General features: G+C 42.4%; 1 protein-coding gene across 1 annotated transcript in view; it reads left to right on the forward strand.

The window, feature by feature from the left end:
* col14a1b (collagen, type XIV, alpha 1b) overlaps nucleotides 1–13269 on the forward strand; it is a gene marked incomplete at both ends in the record, with an annotated part of 206598 nt that overhangs the window by 96823 nt on the left and 96506 nt on the right. Inside the window, 4 exons of the mRNA XM_083982371.1 lie at nucleotides 723–872; nucleotides 4439–4513; nucleotides 8634–8773; nucleotides 10875–10998. Of these exons, the coding sequence (XP_083838497.1) occupies nucleotides 723–872; nucleotides 4439–4513; nucleotides 8634–8773; nucleotides 10875–10998 (489 nt within the window). The remainder of the gene's footprint in view (nucleotides 1–722; nucleotides 873–4438; nucleotides 4514–8633; nucleotides 8774–10874; nucleotides 10999–13269) is intronic.

Genomic DNA, 13269 nt, shown 5'->3' on the forward strand with positions numbered 1-13269 from the left:
TGTGTTTTTTACATCATGGATAAGTAAATAACCTCATATAATTATAACACCATGTTCTGTGGGTCACACAACTCCCTGTACTTCACTTCCAAGATTAATTTCACGTCCTCCTTTTTTTTTCCACTTTACAACAACTCGTCTCTGCCTCTCTCTCTCTCTTTCCCTGTTTGTTTGTGTGTTTTGACCCCCCCTCCTCCTCCCTGCAGCCAGCCCACTCCGTGTCTCCCTATCCTGTGTGTGTGTTTTCATCTCTCTTGCTCTCTGTTGAGAGTCTGACAAATATAAATACGGTCGCATTTGTCAATCGCTGTATTTTATTTTGAAAAGTGTTTTATTTTGAAAATTGACCGGATTCTCTCGTTGTTTCATGTGTGACTTCCTGCCAAGATTGACGCGATTGCTCGCGGCTCGCGCACAAAATAGAACAGACGCCGAAACTGGCGCTCCACGGCGCGAGCCGACCGCGGAGGACCGCGACGCTCCGCGTCTAGTCTGAACTACAACACCAGTTAACGAGGGCGCCGAATGGAAGCGGACTCCGCTCCGCGGCTATTCGCGGCGCTTCGGCGTCCGGTGTGAACCCGGCGTAACTGTGATAATGCTACTATCAGTGAAGGAAGAATTTAGTATTTCATGATGCTTAACTGATGTTTAATAGTGTATAGTTGTTATAAAGTGGACACTGAAGCAGAGCTGATGTTTATGTTTGTGTCTGTGTGCAGACGGTCAGAAGCAGGAGACAAAGCTGGGCGGAGGAGCCAACAGACACTGTTTCAACAACCTGAAGCCCAACACTCAGTACAAGATCAGTGTGTATGCGCAGCTGCAGGACGGCACCGAGGGACCTGCTGTCACACACACCGAGAAGACACGTAAGTCCACACACACACACAGGAATCTATCCAAACACATACGGTACATTAAAGAACTGAAACCCCCGGTGGAAAAACAAAGAAAACCCGTGAAGATGAATAAGAAGAATAACTGATGTGGTCGACGTAAAGTGACACATGTTTCTCTTTGTGTTAAGTTGTTTTAGTCTTTAGTTGTTTTGTGAGAAATTAGACGTTTCCCTGAGCAGCTGCTGTGACCAGTGCCGGTTCAACAGTCTGAGACAAGATAAGATCTGTCACTCATCTGTTGTGGATCCTCTTCGTATCCGATTCATCCAGGTCTCAGTGAGAGAAGTGGAAATAGAGCGTCCGCTGTGGGACTTTCAGGATAATGTGAATCTAAACAACTCGCACTTCAGAGCTGACGTACAGCTGAACACCGTGTACACACATTACAGTTGTCCCACACTGACACATCTAGAAGTGCTTTACTGTGCCTCCTCCATACAATGCGCCAAACGCACCCATACACGTGTGACAGTAACAAACACACACACACACACTGCTACACAAACGCCTGTCAGCTGTCAGCGAGCCGGCGCAGGCTGAGAGGACGGTGGCGTCATTTTCAACATGTAACATCTTTTTATCCTCACGGGAGCGACGGGAGCTCCTCGTCGTTCAGAATGAGCCGTTTGTTCTGCACCGGCAGCCCCCAACCACACACTCATCAAGACCCACAGTGTGCAGCACAGGGAGGGCGGGGGGGCGGGGCTGCCGGGCAGGGTGGGCTCTTTTTTTTTTTTTTCTCCTTCCCTTTTCAACGTGCAGTGTAATCCTCCAGCGTAAAAACATAAATTCTCCCCTTTAACAAACTGATTTTAAGGCGTATTCAGACCTGGCTCTTTAGGAGCAGCTGTTCTAAAACAGAGGGTGTTTAACCCTGAAGATCGGTTTGTTTGGGCAGATGTCGACACAGCATCGGCCGAAAACGTACACAGATGAGTCAGATCGGTTCAGACCTGGTCGGGTTTTAATTTTCAGGTCCATTGAGATCTCTATTCCGTGTTTTTCCTAGATAACCTCCTCCTCCTCCTTCCGGGTAAAATTTTGACCAATGAGAGAACAGTTGGTTCGCACAACTTTTGCTTGGGACTGTTACCTTGTGAACACAAATTACCCAAAAGAAAAATGCAACAATTTTATCGCTTTGGCTCCTGAATCAGAACAAAGACAACCAGCCACATGTCTGAATACACCTTTAGTCATTTTAGCCATTTTCCTGTCACTTAAAGGGATAGTTCAACATTTTGGCATATTACCATAATCCCAATAGTTTTAGGAGTAGGTTTGTTACCTTTAATTGTCGGTGCAAACTATTTTTAGAACGGCGGAGCAGAGAGCAAAGGTGCTCAGACCTACGTTACGGAGGCTAATGGGATTTCTTGGTTTCCCTCATCAAACTCATCAAATACACAATCCAACAACTCCAAAACGCTCTGGTGGACAAGTTGTGACCTGCACATTCACCACGCTATGAGATAATAACAGAACGTTACGAGACAGAGTTGTTTTAAAGGTAAATGCAGAGACTGCTTGCTGAAAATCTGCTGATGCGCGTTCCCGTGGGGGGCAGTTTTCCAGCAAGCAGTTTCTGCATTTGCCTTAAAAACAACTCTGTCTCCGTCTTTGATGAGGGAAACCAAGAAATCCCATGAGCCTCTGAGCAGCTCGCGGCTCTGCTCCGCCGTTCTAAAAATAGTTTGCACCGACAAATAAAGGTAACGAACCTACTGCTATGACTATAGGGATTATGGCAATGCCAATTTGCCAAAATGATGAACTATCCCTTTAACATTTTACTCAGCATCTTCGACGAGTTTCTTAAACCTCATTAGAGTGAAAACAGACGTGAACTGGCGACGGTGCTGCTGCTGTCTCTGCTCTTTTTGTCACGTCTATACAGTGCAGTTTCTATTCATAAATAACAATGGGATTATAATCAGTCTTTTTACCTCACACCGGCTTGCAGTGAGGTCGGAGTTGGTCTCAAATCAGCTCCATATGAGCGACTGAATGTCTTCAATCAGAATTAATCAGATATCTGTTGTTGTTGTGCCGCCGCAGTCGGAGTCACAGCCGGAGGCGTTTAGTTCTTTTCTGTCGTCTGTATGTTCGTCGACGCGTCAGGATCGTTCTCATGAAGGTGAGAGCTCAGTCACACCGGGAGGGAATTTATTCACAAACACTCAGTCACTGGACTCAAGGACAAACTGATGAGAGTTTGGTGATCAGAGGTCAAAGGTCACTGTGACGCAGGCGTGGCAGTGATTCAACAGAAGGAGAGGGTGTGAACATATTTCCTGAAACTTACATACAATCATAATTCTAGTCTGTTTTTCATTGAACGCTGATCAGTTTCAATATTAATCTGATCAGTTTTGATGTTAACTTGTTTAGTGAGGAGTGTAGATAAAAACCTGTGTTTATATGTCGTGAAATAAAACATTTTCTGCTAAATTAATGAATTAAAATGAGCTCCTACTGGTCAGCAGGTGTCACTTCAGGGAGGTGGTCCCAGTTTTTGCCTTTTTTTTTTAGCTCCTATCAAATGATTTCAGAGAAAAAGTTTGAAAGATTTGAGTGTTTTCTCATCAAGCAGCTTTTTGATCCAGTGCACAACAGTCGGCTGTGAGAATTACAGACTTAAACGAGCCCCCAGCATTCAGCCAAACGAATGGCAGCGTCGTAAGTTTGTTAGTTTGTTGTTGCTGTGTTACTGTTTGGCGCCACGTTTCCCTGAGATGGATGAGCTATCAGGAGCAAAAATTTAGAGCCTCTGCAAGTTGATTTCCACAGCGTAATAACGTGAGGAGGAAAAGTTCAAAGGGATGGGAAGAGGACAGATGGAAGTGAAGACAGTGGAAGACGAGAAGTGAGAGTTTCTGGTGGAAACAAGACAAAGAAGTAATCACAGCGATGAAAGAAAGGAAGGAATGAAGGAAGGAGGGAATAGAGATGGAGTGTGCCCTCCCCAGAGCAGGTAGTTGTTTGCTTGTAGCTGCCCCCCCCCCCTCTGAACTGTGGCTCTGCAGAGTCTCCACCATGATTTATTGCTTTGTTTTGATGCAAATGAAAGCCAGAGTCTTTTTCTCCAAATGACTCTCCCCATCGCTGCAGGCGGCCGCCGCTGAACGCTCCCTACCTGCCATCACAAGTAATTCACAGCCTCAGGTAGCTGATTTACTGCCTAAACAGCTCTGAATGAATAAACCACATCTGGGGAAGGGTAGGGGGGAAAGGGTGGGGGGTTGAGGGGGATTAGCAGCTGGTTTATCTAGACTAAATGGAGGGAGTTGAAAGCAGAGAAGATTTAAGTTTGACTGTGATCAATCCACTAAATTACACAGGAACTGAAATCACAGAGCTCAACGTAGTTATTTTACACATTCTGTACGTCGACCATGTGACTGTGGTGCGTTTGAGGCCGGGGTTTTAATTTCGGGGGTGGTTGATCTTCTTTTTTTACGATTAATGTGGTCATAATTGCAGGTTTTCACGTCTTTGTGAATGTGTCTGTGTGTGTGTCTCGTTTATTCTCTCAGAACCGATCCCGACGCCGGCGCCGACCAAGCCCCCCACCACCACCCCGCTACCCACGATCCCCGCCGCCAAAGAAGGTAAGAGCCGATTCAGAGCCGTGTGTGTGGATCGTTTTTTAGATAATGACCGTCTCTGTGTTTTGGATTAAAAACAAGTTCATGACTCCTGACGGTGTGGAGGAGTCGGAGCTGTCCGTCACATCGGAGCGGTGGAGAGCGCTTTCATCAGGGTTGCATCACCTGAGCTGACACCTGAACATGACGTAACTTCTCCTCCCGTTTTGGCTCATTTCACCAATGAAGTGATGAATCAAAGTCCCAAAGAATATTCACTCAGCTGCTGCAGGACGTTTCTGAGCAGCTCCACAAGGAAATTTTAATTAATCCAATGATCATCTCGAGAAATGTAATCACTTTTGCATAAGTTACGCTCATAAATTAAAATACCTGACGACGTGCATGAAATAGATAGATTTATCTTTTTGATACAGGACTTTACATCCCTACAGTATGTAAAATTGTGATATATTTAGAATTAATACAGTAAGTTGAATGTCTTTTCCATCACAATCACAGAGACTTTGCTAAACTGATGAAGATGTAGTTAATGTTCAATTAAAGGAGCATTATCGCAAATACAGCAGTAATAGCATAAAATAAGCTGAAATATGCAAAAGATGGGTCGGGGGGAGCCATAACTAAATTTACAAAAAAAATCGCCAACAGTATAGTGTCCGTGGGGCAAATGCAGCATTTGTCTTTGTTATGATCCAAGCCGGCCCGGCGCTTGCTGCGTTAAAATGCACTCGGAACCCGCAAATCCGACCTCCGAACCGGACAAATATGCAACAGTAAATAGTAATGTAGCAGTGTTAGGGTGCTCACAGTCACTGAATCGCTGGTAGAACACTTTGTCTCCAAGTCCCTGTGTCTTTCTTCAGCTGTCCTCTCAGCGTTATTAAGGAGGAGGACGTTTCAGTTGTTGTTGTCGTTGTTGTGGTTGTGCTCGACGTAGAGCTGCCGCTTCCACTAGCGAGTTTTCTTTTTCCCGCGATTGCACGTTCATTCAGCCTGGGAGGAGGAGGGGGGAGGGGGGGGAACTAAACGAGGCTGCTCTCTCTCTCTGACAGCTGCCCACTTGTTTATATCTGATAAGCTCCGCCTGGCTCCATCTAGTGGCCGAATTTTGCGATAATACTCCTTTAAAGATCAATATTTGATCTTTTAATTTACTGCTTTATGTGTTGAGAGTATTTTAGGACTATGAATGACATGGGAGTTTATTCGTTAAGGCTGGGGCATTGTAAGATAGTATAATTATCAGATGATGGATGAAATTTAGCAGATGGATAATTAAAAGAACAAAAACAATCTGCAAAACCATCTGAAACTTACCACGCTTTTATCATTAGCACAATTTAAATCCATAACTGCATCTTATTTTACCTCCAACTGCTCCTGTTTTTAACTAGACTTCTCTGTTTTCAATTATCTTTGTCACTTCACTTTTTGGTATTTTTTGTCTATATATTTGTCTTGGCTATATTGCAAATGAGGTTGCTCCTCAATATATTTCCGAGTTTAAATAAAGGTTTAAATAAATAAAATAGATAAAAAAATATTAAAAAAGAAGAAAATATCTGAATATCTCAGTTTACGTATGATAATCAGGAGATCTCAGTGTATCATGATGACACTGTCGTCTTGAGAAAACAAACTAATATTTCATTTAAGAAATGTATATATAAATATGTGTTCTGTTATGAGTAATTTAGTTTTAGTTTACAGGAACTAAATTTTTCCCCGTGAGCGATGGAACGGTTGCACTTTGTCACAGAGTCAGACGATAAGTTTAGCTCCGCGTTCGCCCACGTTTCATTTCATATAAATCAGAAGGAGACGTGTAACTTGTCAAAGTCAGGAGTTTGAGGTGTGTTGTGCTGCTCGTGTGAGGATTACAGTTTAGTGTCATTACTGTACACTGGCATTGTACGCACAGAGCAAATCAGCTTTAACTGTTCAACTCCTACACAGTGACACACACACACTGATTTCTGACTTATGAACAGGAGACTCAGACTCAGAAGTCTACGTATATGGTGGATACATTTATGATAGTTTTCATTTCCAATTATAACTTAATTACTAAGGAAAAGTTTTCAACCTGAGATTAAAATGTCCGTGTGACATAAATCAACACTGACACGTAATTCACATCCCTCACACATCTGTCAACACAAAACCAACACTTTCATTTTCACAGTGTGTCGCTCTTTTCTATCTGTGAGACTCAGATGAAGAACAGAGACCAGTGTGAGCCGGTTCTGTGTCTTCGTCTAATCAACAGGTTATTGAAAAGTTGTTCAGAGAAGGAGCTTTTTACCACCCAAGCTACATTATAATACACTGTTATTACACCTAAATCAGAGGTCCATATGCTTTTACTCTGAAGTCCACAACACACCAACGGTTACAATCATAACTTTTCACTTTTTCGCCTCGTCATGGTGACATATTTAACTGTGCATTCACACCAAAAGCTTCCAAAGCGTCAAAACGCCGGAAGTCAATTGATTTTCAATGAGAGCCCGGCGACACTGAGCGTATCACCAGACGAGAAGTTGAGCCCTGGTTAACTTTAGGGTAATTAGCTATGACGCGGTTCGGTGGCAACCTGTCAGAATAGAGAGCTCCTTCGGCTGCCTTTTTTTCCCCTTTTTTTTTTGTATTTCGGCCCCTCAATGACCAGCACGATCGAACTTTGGCATCAGTCACGTGACGAGCGACCAAAGCGGCTGAAAATATTTGCCGTTTTGTAAGCTGTCTTGTCTGAAGCGCACCCTCAAGCTTTTTTGATGCTTTGGAAGCTTTTGGTGTGAACGCACAGTAAGTGTATTTGTTGGGATCATGTATCAACAACTTGTTTCTGAACTGGGATTTAAACTGGGGTCCTTTTTCTTGTCTTATAAATTGATTTAATCCAGAACCTGTGCCTCCTCTCTCTCCCTCCATCTCACATTCACCAGGAGCAACACTGGTTTCAGTGCCACAGCAGAGTTGGACGAACTGAAATCTCAAAATAAATTTGTACCACAGCTTCTCCTTTCAGAAAACTTGATTAACGCCAATCGCAGGCTTTTATTGTGAAAGAAAATCAGTTTGTTTCTTCATTGCGTGCGATTCATTAAGTAAATGTTTGCAGTAAACAAAGAGCAGATGACGGAATCAAAGCTGTCGGCTGATCAATGCGGCGCCAGCTGACCCAGGGCTGTGATGTTATGAGAGGAGAAAGGGAAGTGATTGGACAGACTGGTGAAGAGCAGCGGAGGCAACTCTGTGTTTTGCATTTAATGAGTTTAACACAGTTTCAATCGTTTACAAGTCGAGACCTCTTCAGGTCTAATCAATCAAAGCTTTACTTCACTTAAAAGCTGATTTTCTTTGATTCTCCGCTCGTCATCCATCAAAATCAAGACATAGTTTGTTGTTTTGATTTAGCGATTACTGCATAAATGAAACAAAGTTAAAAAATAAGTCGAATCATCTTCTCACAAACAACAGAGAGAGAAAAAGAATCACAACAACAGACATACAAAGTCGCTCCCAGACTCTTCACTTCTAAATAATTCAAGATAAACGTGTGTGGCTTATTCAATATTAAGATTCAAAGAACCTCAGTTTCATTCTTACATAAAAATGGACACAGTATTTGTCCTTCATGTCTTCACTCATCCTTTCTGTCGCTCTCATAAGTTCCCTCTGTTATAATTAAAGTAAAATCTGAACACAAAAGATATTAAATCAGATGTTGGGGTTCGGTTTATGACAGAAAACTGTTTATTAGGAAACCTTCAGTGGAGAATCTGAAAGCTGAATCGCTGTTCACTGATCAAGCAAAAAATATTAACATTCATGTTTTCTCGTCCGTGAGATAAAACCAGATGAGACGCTTTTGTCTCCCCCCGTCTTGTGCGTCACCCACGTCCTTGACCGTCTTACCCCACTGCCGTCTTTCATCGTCATCTGTCTGCTCTTTATCCTCCTTCCATCCTCTCAGCCTCGTCAACATCAACGTCGTCTGATGGGAGATGAAGATTAAGATAATTAAGAAAATAAAAAACTCACAGCTTTCCCTGTTTTTTTTTGTTTTTTTCTTCCCATCCTCTCTCTCTCTCTCTCTCTCTCTCTGTGTTTTCAGTCTGTAAGGCAGCCAAGGCCGACCTGGTCTTCCTGGTGGACGGTTCGTGGAGTATCGGTGATGACAACTTCCTGAAGATCATCCGCTTCCTGTACAGCACCACCGGAGCTCTGGACAGGATCGGCCCGGACGGCACGCAGGTACAGTAACCTAAATCAGAGCTGCATGTCGTCCTTAACTCTTGTGTTTTACTTTACCTCCGCTGTGTGAAGCAGTGATCTGTGTGTGGTTCAGGGAAACGCTTTGACGTCTGTTAACTCTAAACTCATGTTGTTCTCACACCCCACTGTTAGATTGACAGGTAATCGACAGGTCTGCACGGTGCACAAATACTTCAGAATAAAAATGAACAATCTCAGACTTTATTTTCTTTCAATTGCTTAGAAAAAAGCTGCAGTGGCAGGTAAAAGAGAGAAGCAGCAGCAGCAGCAGCAGCAGTTCTCTACCGACTGTGCTTTGTGCCTCAAGAATATTCTACTGATTTTAATTGGTCTGATCCAAAATGCAATCCAGAATTGCAGTTGTATTTATTGAGTCCGCAAGTTTATTATGAAGTATCAACTATATAAATATAGACAAAGATATAGATATAGATAATACAGTAATTTGGTATAGCGTTTTTCAACAACATTCAGACAACAGAAGCAGAGGTAATGAACAACAGCAATTTCCACACGATGTTGACGGTGCTGACAATAGTCAACATCCTCATCAAGAGCCACAGGATAAAACTGTGGAAGGCCACTGCTTCATTAGTCTTCACAATGGTGATGACTGATGGCACAATACACAATACACACAGACAACCATGAGCCACTAATAGAAAAGCATTGTAGATATACAGGTAGATACAGATTTATTCAATTAGGGATTCAATGCTTCCTGTGTATAATCAGATAGTAACTCCAAACATGTGGTAGAGGCAAAACATTGATTAAATTAATGGTGAAAAGAAAGAAAGACAGAATGAAAAAGAAAATAAATAAATAAAAGGTTCATAAACAATGTAAAATAAATGAGCAAAAGCGCAATACAATGCATGAAAGGACAAAAGAGTAAGAAACAGACATACAGACATTTAGAGTCTAAGGTCTTGACGTCTACTTTTGGTCAAACAACAGTCATAAACCAGACGTGGACATTCGGTGTCAGTTTGACATTAAAAAGCTTCTTCCCAGGTCAAACCACCACCGTTAACTACGTTAAACCGACAGCATTCAGGTCTGATCAGCGTTTCCATGGCGTTCCCTCTTCAGCTCCGTGTTGAGTTCTTCGTTCTACGTTCTCCTGCAGCTTTCTTGAAATAAGCTCCACTAAGCCTCTTTCATTCATGGGTTTTTGTTTTGTACAAATAGAGAATATTCCTGTGTGGTCTCCCCGGTGGCCGCTGCCCAGTTCACCGCTGAAACAACTCATTTTGATTCTGTGTAGCGCGCAGCTTTCCTCTCTCTCGCTCTCTCTCTCTGCACTGATTCAAACTCCGTTCAGCCTCAACACCGGGAATAAAATCCAGCTCAGAGAGAAACAACACCAAATCCTCTTAATCATAGAAAGCGATTAATGTTGACTCATAAAGTTTGATTGCTGCGAACAAAGAACAGCGTTACGAAAAAACACTCTGAGCCGCCGTTTCAGACGTTCAACCAAACAACAATTTGGGTAAAAAAAAATGTAAAAAGCAACTGCGCCGAAATATTAAATGGATGTTTTGTGTGGCCCTGAGAGCTCAACACACCGCAACTTAAAGGGATAGTTCAACATTTTGGCAAATTGGCCCATTGCCATAATCGCTATAGTCATAGCAGTAGGTTCGTTAACTTTATTTGTCGGTGTAACCTATTTTTAGAACGGTGGAGTGGAGCAGCAGGCTGCTCAGAGCTACGCTATGGAGGCTAATGGAATTTCTTGGTTTCCCTCATCAGACTCATCAAATACAAAATCCCAAAACTCCAAAACGCTTTCGTAGACAAGGTGTGACCTGCACATTCACCACGCTATGAGATAATAATGGAACGTTACGAAACGGAGTTCACTTTTGAATCGTCCAAAACACACACTATGAAACATCCAAATACCTCCATACTGCTCGTCTGTACTGACCCTGTTTTGATGACTACGAAAGTTCTCCAAACCCTTTGTTGGCATGACGGTGAATAGGAAATTGGTGAATTATCGATTTTGGGTGAACTATCCCTTTAATAAAGATATTTTCTGAAATTGTATTGTGTGTCTGTGCGACAGGTTGCCATGGTGCAGTTCAGCGACGACGCCCGGACCGAGTTCAAGCTGAACTCGTACAGCGACAAGGAGCGGCTGCTGGACGCCATCAACAAGATCTCCTACAAGGGAGGAAACACAAAGACGGGTGAGTGGACACACACACACACACACCACACACACACAGCAGCGGAGCGACTGCTGATGCAACACAATGAGGAAAAGTGTGTGTGATCGGTGTGTGTGTGTGTGTGTGTGTGATCCCACAGGACACACTCTTTCTCAATCCAACACTGACACCTGTGTGAGACGAATCAACAGGCTAACATGTGCACACACACACTCACTCACACCCGACTAATGACATTATCAATACTTATTGAGCAGCAGGCGACTGCAAACAGCAAATTAAATCTGTGTTTATATGTGTGTCTGTGTGTGTGTGTGTGTGTGTGTGTGTGTGTGTGTGTGTGTGTGTGTGTGTCTGTGTGTGTGTGTGCACGTGTGTCGATATGTGTGAGTGCATGCTCAACATTTGCACTGCGTCTCAGAATTACATTCATGCAAAACACCTTTATATGAGCTTGTGTGTATGTTTGCATTCACAAGCTGATACAAGCGCGCAGAAGCTTATGTTTCTCGTGTGTGTGCGTGTGGTTGTGTGTGTGGTTGTGTGCGTGTGTGTGTAATGAGAGAGAGTCTGTGGGGAAGCAGCGAGAGGTGTGTACTCATTAATCAGTGTTTACAAAGCAGCGCAGCCAGTTTCTCCTGCAGGGACGAGGCTGCACTAGACAGATTTGTAACAGCGTCACTGCCGGGGAAAAAACTCTCCCACTGCTAATGTCACACTGTAAAACACTAATCCCCCTTCCTATCAGGAAGCAGCAGTTTGGGGATTTAAAGCGCACTCGATCACTTCATTTCTGCACTACGCAATTAACAACCTGGTTCCCGGTGTTCCCAGTGGAGCCTGTTCGATCACTGGATCTACTTCCAATTTCCAATTTGCCATCGATGGAAATCTAACAGCAAGAAACACAGTCCAGGCTGCATTTCAATTCGTTTTTTTTTTTGTATAGTATAGTAATGATATGTACAAACTACCCAAAACCCTAGAGATTGGACAAGATGATTGATGATGATTTGATAATGATAAACAATATTTATTTTATTTTTCTTTCTTTTTTTTCATTTTGTTTTTATTGAGCATCAACAATATGGTACATAGATACACATACAGAAGAATCACAATGCTCCTATTTATATAAGAACATGTTGTTGGACACCAGTCCAGAAAATAATAATTAATTGAATGGAATAAAAAAAGATTTATATTTGTATACAGTATATAACAAAAAAGCATAAACCTGAGTTCGCCAACACTAAAGCTTTGCACAAAACAAGACAAGGTTCACATGGATTTAATCACAATCCCAAATACAAATGCAAGATGGCTGCTAAGTGATCGTTAAGTGGGCACAGTATTAAGTTTACCTAAATGCTTCTGTCGGATCCCAGACAGAAAATAATTTGTCCCTAAACCCCCTGAGAGTATATTTTATCTTCTCTAATTGTATGAATTGTGTCAGGTCACTAAACCACAAAGACACTGTTTTGATTTCCAATGTAATAATATTAAAAGCAATTATGTTTTTATAACTTTTCCTTAATGTTGCATGTCTTTTATAAATATGGCCACAGCTGCGTTGGGTTGAAAATCAATATTCAATGCTTCTGACAACGTTTTAAAGATGGTAGACCAGTAGGTTGTAAACAATATTTCTAAGTGTTCTAGATTATTCTCTTTGCAGCATTGAGTAAAGGTCAGATGTTACTCACACCATCCCAAACATACACTACCTGTCAAAAGTTTGGACACACCGTCTCATTCAATATTTTCTCTTTATTTTTTTATCACTTTCTACATTGTGGATTCATACTGGAGACACCAACCAACTATGAAGGAACACATATGGAGTTCAGTGTTAATTAAAACCCAAGTGTTATCTGTCACCCGACCTAAACCCAGCTGAGATGCTGAAGGCAAAGCAGCACCTCTGGGAACTCCTTCACGACTGTTGGAAAACGACTAATGAAGCTGATGACAGAAGGTCAGAAGAGTGTGCAAAGCAAAAGATGCGACTTGGCTACTGGCTTCAAAGAATCTAAAATATAAAACATATTCTGGTTTGTTTAACACTAACATAATTGCATAATGTGTTCCTTTATAGTTTTGATGTTTTCACTTTAAATCTGCAATGAAGAAAGTGATTTTAAATAAGGAAAAACACAGTGTCCAAACTTGTGACTGGTAGTGCAGATTAAACCAGTTCCTCAGCGACCTCAGCTCTGGTCGTAGATGTAGAGCTGGTCGTTCCCTGCTGCGGCGCCGTGACGCAGCTCCCTCTGATCTCCGTGC

This window comes from Trachurus trachurus (genome assembly GCF_905171665.1).
Source record: "Trachurus trachurus genome assembly, chromosome: 11".
In the NCBI taxonomy this organism is placed as follows: domain Eukaryota; kingdom Metazoa; phylum Chordata; class Actinopteri; order Carangiformes; family Carangidae; genus Trachurus; species Trachurus trachurus.